The sequence below is a fragment of the Halichoeres trimaculatus genome, unplaced genomic scaffold (genome assembly GCF_033239565.1).
Source record: "Halichoeres trimaculatus isolate MK-OKI-2021-1 unplaced genomic scaffold, fHalTri1.1 fHalTri1_scaffold_6, whole genome shotgun sequence".
Lineage (NCBI taxonomy): Eukaryota > Metazoa > Chordata > Actinopteri > Labriformes > Labridae > Halichoeres > Halichoeres trimaculatus.
Genome location: NW_027437184.1, coordinates 22,605,396 through 22,622,618, shown reverse-complemented (window position 1 = coordinate 22,622,618; position 17,223 = coordinate 22,605,396). Strand labels below are relative to the sequence as shown.

The 17,223-nt window shown below is 38.3% G+C and overlaps 1 protein-coding gene across 2 annotated transcripts; it reads left to right on the top strand.

Annotated features, from left to right (window-relative positions):
- The first annotated feature begins 3,926 nt into the window (after positions 1-3,926).
- adad2 (adenosine deaminase domain containing 2) lies at positions 3,927-16,983 on the top strand. 2 transcript variants are annotated; one of them, XM_074672582.1, is made up of 11 exons: positions 3,927-4,064; positions 5,684-5,812; positions 6,294-6,432; positions 7,857-7,989; positions 8,307-8,423; positions 10,136-10,286; positions 10,498-10,668; positions 11,829-12,043; positions 13,178-13,412; positions 16,172-16,304; positions 16,437-16,983. In XM_074672582.1, the coding sequence occupies exons 2-11, from the start codon at positions 5,697-5,699 to the stop codon at positions 16,545-16,547; spliced, it is 1,521 nt and encodes a 506-aa protein (XP_074528683.1). In that variant the 5' UTR covers positions 3,927-4,064; positions 5,684-5,696; the 3' UTR covers positions 16,548-16,983. The 2 variants fall into 2 exon arrangements, with proteins under 2 accessions (XP_074528683.1, XP_074528684.1); XM_074672583.1 differs by lacking the exon at positions 3,927-4,064 and adding an exon at positions 4,077-4,264.
- The last annotated feature ends 240 nt before the right edge of the window (positions 16,984-17,223 follow it).

Sequence of the window (17,223 nt, the reverse complement as noted above, 5' to 3'; positions counted from 1 at the left end):
AATGTCCTATTAAAAGTATGAAATAAAAGATCTCTGGAATATTTGACAGCATTCTTTTAAAAATGTTCATAACCCAACTTTTTCAATTAAATTAAAGAGATTCATGACCTCTCACTACAGAGGAACATGATACTCTGTTAAAATATGTAAAAAATGCCTCATAAAACTTACCATTTTTGATCAAATTATAATGAAAGCAAAAACACTGAATAGTAAAATAATGACTTATTTTTATGACCAACTGTTAATGAATGAGAAGACTACAATGAAAATTAAACATAGCTGGGAGAAAGATTTTGGTGTTGGGCTTGATGACCAGATCTGGAGAAGAGCATGACATAGTGCCAAAAAAAATCATCAGATCAGATAAATCACATGAAACTTAATTTAAGATAATTAATAACTTACATTTAACTCCTGAAATAAGAAGCAAATATGACAAAAATTGCTCTCCAACATGACGTAAATGTAAAAACAAGTAGGAACATACTACCACTTAATATGGGCATGTCCAGTTACTATGAACTTCTGGTCTGCTGTTCAAAATGAGGTTAAAAAATTTCTTGGAATAAAAATTGATATGTACCCAAAACTCTGGGTTCTTGGTGCTAACTCCAAATCTGGTCAGAAAGCAAAAATGGTCAATGTAATGCTTTATGCAGCACGTCTCTCAATTCTACATGTTTGGCTGGATGAAATGCCACCCACATTGTCAATTTGGTATGATAAATTGCTGTCTTTTCGTCCATATGAGAGAATATCACATGTACTACAAGGAACATTAGATGAATTTATAAAGGAATGGTCCCCCCTCAGTGAATATTTAGGTAACAAATGGTCAACAGTAATCTGTTTAGGAGTGGACTGACCAACCTATTGATTTATCATCTGTCTACTTGTTTATTTATTTATTTATTTATTGGTTTTTAATTTTCTGTAATCATTAATCCTGTATTTGTTATCCACTAACTGCACATCTCTCCCCCAAGTGTACGTGTATATGTGTATTTGTGTATTTTATTTATTTTTTTCTTCTTTTTTGTTTCATTCTTGTTGTGACTTTTTTCAAATATACTAATTAAGGCAAATTAATGAGCTAATGCTGGGAACACAGAGTAAGAAAGTTGTGAATTTGAGTTGCCCGCTTACAGATTGTATCCTGTTCTCCTTGCATGAATTGTGTTGATGAAATCATAAATAAAAAGTACAAAAAAAAAATGCCTCATAGGATAACAGGTGTGTTAAGGTGCCACACACAGGGGAAACACACACTATACATCTAGGTAAAAAGCCTTTACATCCACCCATTATCTTCATCCATACAAGGCAGGGGGTACATCCTGGACAGGTTGCCAGCCTATCACAGGGCTAGCATGTAGCTATTGCATTTAAAGGTGAAATTAGATCTTCACAGCTACAAACACAACAGGCAAAGCACAGTATTAGCCACAAATGATGGACACATTGAAATAAAACACCCTGTTTAGCACAGTGGGAAAATCTGGTTGGTTAAAATTTAGGATTTCATTTCAAGTGTTAATTAACAAAATTAATGCATCACAGTTCCTGACAGCCAGGCATCATTAAAAAGACTCATAAAGCATGCCTAGTGGTTGTTTTTTTTTTTTTTTTTCACACATACTAGCACAGGAATGCAATCACACTTTCACACGCATGCACACAGCAACATATGTTTAGAAAAATTGTCGAACAGCTCAATATTTCACAGTTTTGCCTGTCCATATTCCAACACAAAAGCTGTGACAATGTTTTCAGGAAACTGTATCCCTAAGTAGGAAAAAAAGAACTGTGCTCCATGTGTGTTTTGTAGGGCACCTTTGTTTCATTATTTTCTGGTTAAAAAATAAACAGGGAAATCTCTCAGCCCATGAGTGAGTGAGTGGGTGTTAAAGGGAAAAAAGAAGAAACAAAGAAAGATATAGAGAGAAGAGGGAATAAAAGAGACAAAGAGAGAGGAATCAGGAAGGGAATAGGTGGTATTTAAAATGATGACACATGGGATAGTTTCCATTGCGCCTCAGAAGGCTCTCCTGAGATGGGGGTGACTTAACATTTCACAGTCTCATATGAATCACAGACACACTTAGACATACGCCCGCACACACACACACAGGCTCATAAGAAAGCCTCATTTGGCTCGGGAGGGACAGAAATGAAGGCTTTCTCTTGAGGTGAAGAAAAGGAAATGGAGTTTTACAATGATCAGGGGAACATTTCTCTTCTGCAAATAATGCCACACACTTATAGGAGGCTTGGAGCGGTGTGTATATGTGTCAGGGTGAGAGAGATTTAATTTTAACAACTGCAAACTCATTTCATTGTGGGGGTTTTGCAGCACATGCTTGCAGTGTACACACGTGTGTGTGTGCCGTGCTACACATTTAAAATTCATAGAAATCATCACACCATTCTGTACCCATTTGCTTATTTACTGCGTCTATACATAAAACATCAACCTGCTCTTTCTCCTCTGCAATTGCCTGCAGTCAATCTAAAATTCTAGTGAAATGCCATATAGATTTCACAGTGCAAATACAGGAAAGAAAGTTTAGAATTAATAAAGCATGTAACAAACAGTATGAATATTTCCTGTGGTATGTCTAAATTAGTACCAGGGGCGTATTTAGTCGTTTGGGGGCCCAAGGCAAACCTAGTCAATGGGGCCCTCCATGTCCTAGTAACTCATCTTCCTCAGAGCTAGACTGGTCTTCCCTGGGTCCACTGTCTCTTTCTGAGAATCAAGGCATGAGACAGTGCTAATCTTGGCCATGGTAACTTAACGCAACTAAATGCATTTCCTAAAGTTCTGTACTTTAGTTTGATTTTGAAAAAAGAGAACACATAATTTAGTCCACTTTGTCCTGGATTTGAAATCTTTTATGGTCAATTGACAGCTTATTTGTCCCACAGTGGAGGATTTACGGAGTAACAGTAACAAACAAGAAAGTATGAAGTGAAAAACATTACAATAGGTAAATATTGAAAAAATAACTTAGTAAAGAAAAAATATGTTAATATCAAGCACAACATAAAACTGGAAAAAAAATATACTGAAAGAGGTGATATTTACAGTTACCATACTTTTTGGTACTATTATTTTAAAGTTAATGTATTTTTATTTGACCCCCTGTCCAGTGAGTTATGTATCCAAAAAATAGATTTTGTACCATTATGTTTATCACCAACTCAAAAACTTTGATTCTGAGAAAATTATCCTATTTCCTGGGCTAGATAAAGTCCTTAAAATCCTAAAAGCCTTATATGTTTATCTCAGATCTCAAAACAACATTGTTTTTATTTACGACGATGGTTGAAAATAAGAAAAAAATGGGAAAAAGTGTTTTATCACCACTTTCTTCCTGAATCAAATTTTCAGATGTGTTGTAACATGGAATAGCCCATTGAATAAGAAGGGAGGGGGATCACCCAAACCATCATTAAAGATTAAGCCTTTTGATGTATTTTGAAGCATGTGAAGTAAGATTTAGAAAAAAGAAATGCTTTCAATTGAAGAGAACTTCATAAACCAGTTTTTAAGAGATGCTTTGGGGGGCCCTGGGAATCTTGGGGCCCCAGGCAACTGCCTGCGTTTGCCTAATTGTAGCTACGCCCCTGATTAGTACACCAAGTTTTCAGTCAGCAGTTGCATTGGAATTCATATCCCATATTTTATGCCTATCTGATTTATCACATGGCACACATAAATAACGTCATTGTATAGTTTGATACGAGAAGATTAACTGAGATATTCTGGTGTACAAATACTATTGGAACTAGTATGCATGCTATTAAAAAGAGACAATAGTTTTTCGGACTTACTGTTCATTATATTCCTTGAATAGTCGTTTTAAAATTAAGAATTCCCGCCATCATCCGCCAAAATATCCCATCAATACCTTCATGACAACTTTGCATCCAGGGGTTGCCAGATTCATCGCCCGTCCCGTGCATCCATTCACAGTCAGGTGGTGGAGTCAGGCAGGTGTAGGAATCAGGCAATCACAATTCACCTTCTTTTCCAAGTCTGCAGTACGCACAGACAGGTAAACTTTAAATACAGCATATTGTAAAATGTACTGACTCGATCTATCCCCAAAAACACGCTATTGAGAATATTTAATTTGGCACGCGACTATATGCACGTGCCAGGCAGTTATAAACGTCGAGGTCAAGCTAACATTAGCTAGCTGAGCCGTTAGCTCTTCCAAAGTAAGGGGGGTAAAAGCTAACGCAGTTGAAACTAGTAAGATGGACTTGTCTCTGGACTGTGCAGTCTTTCTCAGTTCTTGGAGGCTACCAAGCATGAGAGTAATTTTAGGCCAGCTGTGTCACTCGGCGAAATAACCTCTACCCAAAAGCGGCAGTTAGCTGCTGGGTGTGGTCGCCCTGAGCTCAGCCTGAGGTAGCTCATTAGTGGTATTCGGCCAGTGATATTGATTTCGGTATTACAAAAATGATGTTCGTCCAGAAGAAAGCCAACTGATGGTTTTCATCCTAATTATCTGAATTAGTCAGTCTTAGTTTGGTTAAAGAAGACAGATAATGGGAAATGGGCAACTCCAGGTGTTAAATACGGAGTGAAAGTATCTACCTTTTTGTCTCATGAGCATAATCATTTTAAATCATTTATTTAACAATGATTTATGGAGTGGGACAGCTTGGCCCTGGTGAAAGGGTTAAGCCTTTGTCAAATGTTACTAGAGTTACTGTTTTTCAGATCCATAGATTATGCTCTTTGTGCCACTTTGACAGATGTAGGCATTATAACTGTTACGTGAAATAGCATGTCAGTTGTCCAAAACTTAACATATCCGTGATTTGCTTTTGAAGTTAAATGTTATGATTGGTTGTCAGTTGAACACCACATGTGGGGCTGGTAAAGCAGTAAAATGTATGATATTTGTAAAGCATGTACAGGGTTTCCGCAGATCCTTGAAAAGTCTTATAAGGCATCAAATTCATAATTCTAAAAAATAAGGCCTAAATTGGCATTAAAAAGTCTTAAATCCATATTTCAAAAGTCTCAAAAATTTGAACACATTGGTAAGATTTATGTTAGTTTGAAGTTTTAAAAAAAATTAAGTAACATTTATCTATTCTTCTAAATAATTTCCTGATTTACTCTTGTGGCAGAACTATCAAAACGGTGATGCGGTGGCACCAGGAACTTTTAAAGCAGATGCATGTCTTGGTTCTACTTAGAGTGCCTGGAGAGAGAAAAAAATGAGGAAAAATGGGGAAAAAAAATCCAAAAGTGGCTTAGGAAAATTGATAATGGCAGCAAAATTGAGAATTGAATTTGAAATTAAATTTCAAAAACCATGTAAAAATTCCAAAAATAGTTGTGACAGTGGCAAAAAAAAGATGAATGGGAGCAAAATAAGCATAAAATTGTAAAAATGGGGTTAAAAAAAGGTCAATAGGCATGTTTTATGTAAAATAAACATTGGGTTAAAATTGCCTCTAACCCAGGTAATTCATGTGGTGTTTTTGTTTTTAAGTTTTGTTTGTTTCAATTGTGGTTAGTTGTCGACTTTTTAAAAAAAAATTTATTTCAAATGTCATTAAAAAAGTCTTAAAAAGTCTTAAATTTAACCTGCCTTGAGCTGTAGGAACCCTGATGTAGTCTTCTGTCAACTCATCATATTCTTTTTTTTTTCAGGTTGCTTTAAAGCATGGCAGGTCGGGGGACATTTAAATACAACCCAAGAGGAAGTGGTGCTGGTTTTCCATTTAAGCAAGGTTCACACCTTCAACCTCCCAGGGTCTATGGGGCACGTGAAGCATCCAGGTATTCTGCCACTGGACTGAGGTAGAGCAGTCTACCACGCAGTACATAACACAGGAGAGACTTTACATTTGGATATTCAAGTACATGTTCTGTTCTTCAGTTACTTCTAGTATAAGAACAGAAATATGCTTCAGGGAAGTTTTCAGTAAGATACTTTGAATGTAAACAAGACTGTGATCTCATTTGTCAATGCACAGGTTTATTTTTCACACCCGTATTAAACTTCAGGATGAAACAGCTTCATTAGGGATTGGTTAGATATTTTTGGTGATGTCTTACTTTTGAATCTCATCCTCCAATATTAACTAAGGGGGAAACTGTTTTGAAAATCTGCAATTATTTTTCTGTTTGTGTCCATGCTGTTTCTTAAGGTGCTGTCATTCTAACTTAACAAGACTTTGAATGTATGATAATTTGCATTTGAATACATATGTATGCTACAAAAGCTTAAATCTTGACATTGATCATGTTCCTGTTTCAGGGAAACTCCATTGGCATCCGGGGACCAAGTGAAACGAAAATTAATTTCTGAAGGAGATGATGGAATGGGAACAGCTCAGGCCCCTATCCCAAAACTCAAAACTGAACTTGGTTTTTGTGACACCCCGATGGAAGATGAGGTAACCAAATGAAAAGAGAAGAGGTCAGGTTGGTGGATGTGTGTTCGAATGAACGTCTCCTTGGATAATCTGCATCAGAATGAATAGTTGGTCCACAGAGCTGTCCATGTTCAGTTTAGCTAACTTTTTTTCTGAATTTTTTGTTCCCTCTAAACTAGTTAGATGGTGTTTAAATTTCCACTTATAGTACCAGGAAGTAGGGCTGAACAATTAATCGAACTGAAACCAACATTGCAGTACGATAGAATACAATTTTCAAATTGCAAATGCTGCAATTAGAAAAACAACAAAAGTTTCATGCACACAGACCTGGAGGGAATATAGTAACTTATTCTCGTCCTTCCTCAAAAATTGCAAGAGTTAATTTGCTGTTTTTTTCTGGCCAAAAAAACCTGTGAGCTCCAGATATCTGCAATAGAATGATTGTATCTGGCAGAGTCATACCCCTTGTTCACTTTATTCTAATGGTTTGCTACTCTTACTAATACCTGGAGGTCAGTAAAATTTTACATTGTTTTACGGTATATGTTGAATGTGTATGCTGTGTTGGTCATACTGTACAATGACTTAGTGCTTTTGTTTAGTGAATGATGCAGAAAATAAATACCACCCCCCCACCCCCCAATTAAAAAAAAATACATGCGAAATTGCTGTAGTATTGTTTCCAAAAAATGTCAATTAGATTATTTTCCAACATGTTTTTCACATGCAACCTTGAAAAGTATGGTAATCAAAGATTAAATGAACAAATATCAGAATCTTAACTTATTAAATTAATCTCAATACCTCTGATTATGCTATTAAGTACAGAGTTTCTGCTACATGTAAATGACTGTGGTGCACCGCCACGCCAATATGAAAGCCACTATGCCTTCAGAACTATGATTTTTTTTTTCCAGATGTTTCAAATGTGAATTCTTCTGTACAAGGCTCTTGTACATGCGACCAAAATTGCCTCGACTAAACCTCAGTCATGATAGGATCATATCATGGTCAAAACCGATAAAAGACAGTGCTGTGAATCCAGTAGCGTATATTGCGCACCAGCTGATCGTTTATCCTCCTCACGCTCCTACAGGATTCACCTTTTTGCTGTCTCTTTGAGACAGAAGTTGCATTTTGTCTATATCTTCCTTCATTCTTTAAAAATCAACAGAGGAATTTTCCTCCAGCTTTTGTTGAACAAACCTGAGGGGCTCCCCCACAGTTTCGAAAAATCCTGGAGGAAACCCTAAAGTACTTGTTTGTGCAGTGATTGACAGCAACGTTTGACTGCTCATTGGGTTCAGAACCCTCTGCTTGTCACTAAAGCTGTGATAAACATTGAGAAATAATTTTCACACTTTACGTGATACCTCCAAACGTGTTTACTTCCTGTGTGTTTTATTTGCCTGAATGATGATCTGTTTTCCTTTTTTTTCCAGGATGAAGACACAGATGATGACCAAACCCTCTCTCTCTGTGGTGTGTCGCCTGAAGAAAGCATAGCCTCGGAAGAAGAACAGTGCCTGAAACAGATTAAGGACTTCAAGAATCCAAAGCAGAGCAACTCTGAAGGTATAGTAGTAGTCATACTGTCTACTTCTCATCTGGATATTGCAAACATTGAATTTGGACATCTCTGCATCAGGGACGTGATACCAGAACACTTGTTACAGTTTCTGCTTGACTAAATTTTCATTTAGGATCATGAGTGGATGCAAGTGTATCATTGTGCTTGTGCTTTTACTCGTCAGAATGAGTCATTTTACAATGCTTAAACACTAGTGTTCAATGTGAGAGCTACTTCACGTCATCACTGATATGTTCATGCCCTTTACCTGTGTATATTTAAGAGCAGTAATGTCATCCTCACTCTCTTTGTCGACATACAGACTGGCACAAAGATCACATGGCTGCCATAAGCAGCAATAAGTTTGACAGCCTCCTGAAGATGTGTCCTGAATTCATGGGATGCAAGAGCCACATGGCAGCATTTGTGTTGATAACAGGTAAGCAGTTAATCTATGTTCCACCACCAGATCATACATTAAGTCCTACATCAAAAAAGCTCAATATTTACGAAGAAGAATGATGCCTGAATTACTTGTTAGTAGTTTATAAAAACCCTGCCAACTGGTTAAGTAATATTAACTTGTTTAGTTTCTAGGATTTAAAGGGGCTAGGATGTGAATAGTTTCAAAGTTATCTTGAAAATGTCTCCCTTCTAGATATATGCCTGATCTTATTCCACACTTTAAAATGAGATTTATATAATGTGCTATATAAATAAAGTTTGACTTGACTTGACTCGTTTTAAAATGCTACCTCGTAGCGCCCCCGATCTTGACTGATTTGATTTACGGCAAGTCTGAGTCTCTATGACAACATCTCGCTGGCTGACAGAGTTTAGTCATAAGAAGCGAGATCTGTGTTTTTTTTCTGCTGAAGACAAATTCATTGAATTATTTTGTAGTGATGGTGGACACAAGAGCCTAACTGTCAGACAGAAAAAGGACAGAAGAGCAGAAGAAAGATAAACAGGAGGGAGATACAGCCTGAGCTAAAGGCTAACACAGGGGCTTTCTGTTTGTGATAATGTTTATTCCAACTCACATGCAGCATTTATTTTGCAGTGGTCTGTTCAAATGTGAGATTCTATCAACAAAATTAAGAGTAAGGTTATGTTAGCTCTGCTTGGTAGATGAGTGCTAGCCGGACATGGCCAAGATTCACTAACATTACACATTTCTGACACGTATCACAGCATCAGGCTGACAGCTACTAAACTACTGTATGAACTGACAGTTTGCTTGTTGTCACGTTAGCCTATGGATATGTTGTAGCACCAGGTAAGGTCGCTACATATAGCTGACGTACAGTACAAGCTTACGTTTGCTTGTTGTCATGTTTCAAACAACAACACTGCGTAACTATGCTGATAAACACCTTACCCAGTTGCGTTGTAACCATGGAGCAGGAAATAAGGTGTGAGTGGGGAGTGACCTGAGGGAAAGAAGCAGCAGGTTGGATTAAACCTAGGCCCCCTCACTCGAGGGCTAGCGTCATGGAGTCTGAGACCTAACTGCTAGGCTACGTCAGCGTTTCAACTAGGACTCAGTTTTTGCATTGTGCTCATGTTTTTTGAATAAGTTTTGTGATGTTTTATTTTGGAGCTTTTGATATAATGCAATGTCTGTGGCTCTGATGTCGGTTTCAAGGTGACTGCTGTGAAATGTTGCTGCTTTATGCAACACCTGATGTGGGGTATCAAGAAATGGTATCTCTTTTTTTTTACAAAGTTTGACAGTGTTATAGCAGATGTGGTTAAAAGGATACAGATTTTATTAACATTCACAGAATTTGAAATGACACACTTTTTGTTGTTTGTATACAAACATTACTTTCTTTCATGCTCAAACTGTATCATCACCGTGTTTGTCATTGTGTTCTCCAGTTCAGAAAAAGGTTTTGACATTTAAATCCTGGAGAGCTCTTATGTCTTCTCTTCATCCAGTGTTTGATTGATTGTGATCTGTGAGTGCCTCTGACCTTTGCATACTTTCAGACAAAAGTGTTGGTTTGAATGGGTACTGATGAATCACCTCTCAGTTAAATGTCCTTCACTTATTATTCTCCAAACCAGTCATATATCAGTGAGTCATGCTGGCTGCTGGAAAGTTGGTATTGAAATGAAAGAAAAACTGTTTGATTCCCTCCACAGAGGTGTTGGATACAGAAGGCCGCCCTTGTGAGCAGTACAAGGTGGTGGCATTGGGAACTGGCCGTTCCAGCTGCAGCAAGTGGCTCTGCTACAATGGGACAATGGTTCATGACTGCCACGCCATCGTCATTGCCAGAAGAGCTCTCCAAAGGTATGAACTACTCCCACATTAGTGAAGAAAAACCTCCAGAATATCTCTGTTACTTTGAAATAACACGTCTCACAGCTGTTTGAGATACTGATGAAGTCACGACACACCATTCATTCCTGGATGAGCTCGCTCACTCTCTTTCACTGCAGTGTACTCTCCACCTCCGAAGCCGGTCATTTTGTGAGACTGCTTTTTTCTGGCCTGTGTTCAGGTTTCTGTACAAACAGCTTCTGCTGTTCTTTGATGCTGATCAAAAGGCCAAGGAGAACTGCATTTTCGAGAGCAGCGCAGACAGCCACCAGCTTCAGCTAAAACCTGGGACCAGTCTGCATCTCTACACCAATCAGTGTCCAGAAGGAGCAGCCAAGAACTACTACTTCAAGTACAGCAGGCTTTTTTTCACCAGCTTCACTTTCATGTTTGTCCTCTGTTCTTCCTTTAAAGACTTGCAGTGTGTGTGTGTAGCATAAACAAATATGGACCTATAAAAAAAATTCTGACAGTCCTAAAAATGTTGTAAAGCACATAAAACTACAATAACACAGACAATAGACAATATGCATGAAACAAATTAGATTAAAGGTTTTAATAAAACTGCTCATGCAACCAGCTTTATGCTCCACATCACAACCCTTCTTTTTGAAAAAAAAAAAATAGTTTTTATTTTTTTCATGTAACAGAACATAAATAGTACAATAAGACAAAATACTATATTATGAGCAGCAGGCAGGGTCATCACAGGTTCAACAGACAACATCTCAAATAAACTTCTGATGCAATTAAGGAGAGAGTATTTAGAGGGAAGACACAGTCACTGAGTATCAAATTAATTCACTTCCTGTACAGTTGTAACAAAAAATCAAACAAGCCCACAGAAAAAAGGATTAAAATAAGTTACACAAAGTGCTAAGTGACATTTTCACATATGACAAAACAAGCACCTCTGTTGCTTTAAATTTACATAAGAGACAAATTTTGTATCAAGTGTCTGTCTCCTTTCTTTAACCTTACAGACAAGTCACCTAAATACATAAACTTAAAAGACAGAGCTATATCTGAGCCAAAAGTTAGTTTTATTTCTTCTGCAACATTTTTCCAAAATGGTGAAATCACTGGGCAGTCCCAGGAAATACGAAAATGTTCAGCCGATTTATGCCCACACATCTTCCAACAGCAACCAAGCTCAGGTCTATTAGTCTGGGATTCTTTAATCTTTAGCGTCGTGAAATATCTTAACATATTCTCCCAAGCAAATTCCCTCCATAGACCAAAGCTGGTGGTGGAAGAAGATGATTTGCAAATGTGAAAATGTTTAGCCAGTCATCCTCAGATATCTTTATATTGGCTTCTTTTTCCCATCGTTTTTTTCTCATAAAAAGTGGAGTGGCCTCTTTCCTCTGATAAAGATTTATATACTTTTGATATCAGTTTTCTGGTTGAATTACCCTTTGTAAGCTTTCAAAAGTATCTTAATCAGATTTACCCAACCCTCCTTTTTAACATCATTAAGGTATTTTTCTGTCATCATAATGTCTTCTTCAGGGATCCTTCAAACAGCTCCTGGGGGTCAATGAAGCTGCAGTATCACTCCAAAGGCCTGCTGGTCCCTGTAGCTTACCTTGTGCCGAGCGTGTGGGGCGCCAAAGTCTGCTGCGTATCTGGGAGCGACAAGTTGAGCTGTTGGACTGTGATCGGGGTTCAGGGTGCTTTACTGACCCACTTCATCCAGCCACTCTACATCACCAGCATCGTGCTAGGTGAAAAAACAGTTTTGTGCTCAGATTTACTCTCATATGCTCGATGAGAAGCCAGCTTAAGCAGTTCTTTGCTTGAAGTCAAGAAACAATTAAGCAAACAAATACCTGCCAGACTTCTCTTTGCATATTTTTTTTCAACAGACGATTTGAGGATTGATTTGTTGCCTTTTGACATAGCTCGACCATCTGCTTCGCCTTGTTTGCAGGCTTTGTGCTAAGATAGAAAATTGTCTGCAGATCTATTCTGCTTGGAACTTTCAGCATGAAACAAAATATGTGTCAAACTATGCTTGTAATTTCCAGGGCAGGGAAAAATCTCATAGTTAACAAAACTTAAAGGATTGATCTGGTATTTATGTATAAAGGAAATGTAAAGCATTATATACTGCAGTTGTTTTATTATGCAAACTACCTGTTGTGGAACACATCACTAAATGTTAAGCCCCGTTTCCAGCAAGCACTTAGTAGTTAGTAGTAGTTTCTACTGACTAATCCAGGGACGAACTCCCAGATAGTCGAGACAAGCTGTTCCACTTTTTGGCACCTTTCCATAGGGGTGCCAGACTAAAACGATCCTATCTCGATAGGTGGAGCTACAACACTGCAAACCATTGATTGGTCGAAAGAATCATCACTAACCGCACGACAGCAGCTGCATTTCTCCTGGCAGCAAAGCCTCCTCTGAAACAAAGCTTGATTGCACTTTGTATCAAAGAGCCACATGCCAATCACAAAGAGGACAACATGCTGGATGTCTTCCATCGTTGCTCTTTGTTTACCGTCTCACATTTTTCTTTTTCGTTGGATTAATTAGCGGGGTACACTGTGTCATGCTGCTATGGTGTCATGCTATTATGTTACTGATGCGGCTGTCGGCATCTGGCTTACACGCCACCTACCACAAGGGGGCACTGTTGGCTGTGGAAACGCAAACAGGACCAAGCTTAACTGAGCCGACCCGTACCAAACTGTTCTGATCTAAACCAGACTGCTTGGTGGAAACAGGGCTTTAGCCTGGTCAATGATCCAAAACCCTAAAAAAAAGCACATAATTGCTTTTGATGTGTTTGCTGTGTCATGCAATGTCAGATCAATTCCTTCAACATGAAAGATTTAATCGTTGTGTTTATTCAGGGAGCCAGGGCGTCTTCAACGAAGAAGTGTCTGAAATCACCAACAAGCGACTGGGGGATGAAATTAATGACCTTCTGCCCCCGATGTACAAACAACACAAGATCTTCTTCCTCTGCGGCGAATATGTGGGGCCTAAAGTGACCTCCCCACAATATGACGAAATCAGCATCAACTGGTGCCTCGGAGACAAGGATATCGAAGTCCTGGACAGCAGCAAGGGCCTCATCATTGATGGGTGAGGTGAAAGTTAACACACCTGTACAAGTCAAACATCTGCTGCTAACTGTCCTTTATAAAGAAAAGATGTCTGCAACCGTACTCTGCATCAGAAATGCTGCCCATGCTCTGACTCCAGCTTACCTCCTACACACTCCTGTCACTGGCTTAAGGATAGAGGGCCAGTGCAGGAAGAGCTTGATCTATTCTGCTTGTTTGACAGTCTCTTTGAGGCCTGGGGCCCCTGCCATCTCCTGGCTTTTGAGCTGAGGACAACTGCTGATGTCCAGTGGCTTGAGTGTGACACAGCCTTACTGGAGGCTGTGTTGTCCTTTAGCAGAGATGACATCCAAAAATAGATTTCGTGTTCACATTGTTGCTGTGTATTTCAATTCCAGCTTTTGTCTTGCAGCTGTAACTGTTAGTTTGAAGTTATCACGGTGCTTTGTCACCATTTGCTCTTCAGTATAGTCTACACTGAACATGAAAATGATTCGGAAATAGAGCAGAATACAAAAAAAAGAACATGAACCTAATCTGTGTGGGGAGGATGGCGAGGACACCTGCAAAAAACCCCCAAACCTCCCAAATTATAGTGTGAAAACAAAAGGACATGCTGCTTGTGTTGGATGACACTCCTTTAATTTGGAGATGTTGAAGTAGCATGCCAATTATTCCGAGCGCCCTTTTGTTATGGTCTTCACTGCTGAAGCAATTAATTGTATCCTGGGAACCCTGGCCTGCACCCAAATCTCTTGAATTTCCCCCAGAAAAATCCCTTATATGTGGAATTCATTTGTGATAAAAAACAAAGAGCATTCTGGGTGGAATAAGGGGTATCATGGGCTGGTGACATTGTAAAACATGAAAAACAGACCTTAAATAATCTGATGCCTCCACAGCCATCTGTGAATGTCTGACCTTAGAAATACTAAAAACTTGCCACAGTCTTCTCAGACTCGATGAAAGCTCACATAGGATTTTAGTTGTAACAGTGCAGAATAGATTTGCTGAATACTTTTGTTGTTTAAAACAGCTGACCACTCAAACAGACAGATTTTGATGAGGGGCAAATTGTTCAAGGAATACTGAACGAGCGCCTCATTTCCAAATGAGCTCTGCACAGAACCAGAATGACGACATGTCATCACAGGGGCCTGCACAGCTTATCCAACAATTCTGATTGTTATCATCAGTGGGGTTGAAGCTTTTATTGAAAGTCATACAGGGTGTCCGCCGGGTCTTAAAAAGTATTAAAAGTTGATAAATCAATCGTGGGAAAATTAAAGCCCTTAAAAAGTATTAAAAAGTCTTAATCGTAATGTTATGAGGTATTGGATTTTATTTGTATTCAAGCTTTGACTCCAAACATATCCATGAATATTTATTTTTCTCCTTGCGACTGTTACAAACTAATCTGACACGCCAGACAGACAGCTCCATATAACCGCCCCAGAAATAGTCCATCTGTTGCGAAAATGTTTTCAGGGTCTGAACCTTCAAAAATAACCACACCTGGTGATTGGATGATCATTCTGCTCGTCACACTCATCACAGACCAGCGTGAGGATCTAGAAAAAGCCTCAGCATCTCAAAATATTTCACTCTAGATCATAAGAGTTTCTCAAGCCTCCTGAGAAAATTTCTCGGACTTTTGATGACCTGGGATCTTGGATTCTTACGATTTAGAGAAAGCTTCCCTTGATGTCAGTTGTTTTGGAACAAATTTTCTTTGTTAAAATCACCTTTTTACTGGATACTACGCGATGAGATAAGGTATTTATCAATACAGTCACGTAGCGCTGTTGTTTGAGACGTGACAACAAGCAAAGTTGTAATTTTGTGAGGCGCGGGCTATATGTAGCGTTAGTAGCCCAACATATCCGTAGGCTAATGTGACAACAAACTCAGTTTGTACAGTAGTTTAGTAGCCGTCTGTATGTATTTTATGCAAGTTGGCCTTAAATAACTGTTACTTGTTTTGGTAATGGGAATGTCAATTAACCTGCCTTTAGTTTCATTTATACTTTCAAGCTTTATTCCTTCTCAGCTTACCTAATTTATGTTAAAATGAAAACAACAATCATCAAAGATCGGTTGCTAACAGCAGCTTAAAGTCGCGGTAAGGTCTTAAGACTTTTTGAAAGGTTTTTTAAAAAAGTCTTAAAAAGGTATTGAATTTAACCTCAGGATTTCAGCATATACCCTGTCATAAGTCATCACCCTTCTGCAACAGCTTGAATGATGTTTTTTTTTTTCCTTTGATCCCTAATAGAAGTTTCAGGGCCAAAAAAGAACCTTAAAATTGAATCTATAAGAATAAGTCATTAATGTAGCACATATTATGTGAATATATAATTTATTATATAATACAATAATATATGATAATTTATTAAATAATTTATTTATCCCCTGAATTTCCCCTCGGGGATAAATAAAGTGTTTTATGTTCTATTCTATTAACATTACCCAGCACCCACTGCAGCTAGGTAACGTGTTAGCTAACTGTAATCTCTGTGTGTTTGATAGATATGCCAACAAGAAGAAGCATCTAAACCAGAAAATCAAGCTGAGCTGAGCATATTTAGCTTTCTTAAGTTTATTGTAGTCTAAAGCAGGGTGCTTTTAGTTGTTAAGAGCTGGGAAAAAAGTTTCAATCTACATTTTTGATTAATTCCTCCAGAGTTTGATTCCTGTGCAAAAATATGCGCTTATATTATTGCATTATACATAAGTCATTTAATCCATGTAACTAAAATGTTGGCTATCATTTTCAAGCTCTCCATCAGTGAGTGGTCCAGGCTTCTCCAGCAGACTCTGCAAGAGGGCCCTTTACAGCTACTTCCAAAAAGTTGCTGAGCTGGGAGGACAAAGCTATCTGCTGGATCTTCCCACCTACCACAGCCTGAAGGTGTGTGTGCTGGAGATTACATGAACATGGCTTTGAATACTGGGTCATCTGAATGTGCTTTAAATCCTAAAACAGCTTGATTAAAAAGTGCTAAGATTCATTTCATGATGGTCCATGGTTCATTGTTTCCAGGTGGAGGCAGTGGTCTACCAGAAAGTCAAAGATCTGGTCAAGCAGCAGTTACAGAGCACACATGCAGGTCCCTGGAATTCCAAAAAGTTGGTGGACTGCTTCAGCGCTTGAATGTGCCTCCAGTAACCGACCCACTCAAAGTTACTCCAAGTTTCTCTTAAAATGTTCTGTTTCTCTGCTCATGTCAGTTATGGTGTTCGACTGTAATCTTAGTTTGGTTTTATGAATAATATTCATGTGTTCAGTTTGTGTAGGTGTTTGAGAAAAATAAAAGTAACCCTACTGTTTGCACCAGAGAAGAAGTTGGTTTAAATGTGCTGTGGGTGGAAAAACATCATTTAAAAGGCAGAGATATTTTTTCAGCCATGTCAAGTAGAGAACAACACAATCACCCTTTCGTTAAACCTCTCTAGCCTTAAAAATAAATATCAAAAAGAGATGTGAAAACTTAAACTACTGTGGTTGCCAGTGTTTTCTGATCATTTGGATTATAAAGTGTAGATTCCGTGTAAAACAGCCATCAGCAAAGAAATCCAAATAAAAACAATCAAACTTGATGAGATCTTGCAGCTCTGTCTCTACAGTGCTCCTTTCTACCAAGTGGTGTCTCTCAAAGGTATGGATGCTACTTCAGACGACCACATGTTCATCACTACACATATGTCAGAATTTACAGAACAAAAGAAGTGACACACTCACATGATGTGCTCATTAATCCATGAACTGAAAATAGGTTGTAGGTAAATCTTTCTAAGCTGCTGTGCACATTTTCCTCTAACAATCAAGG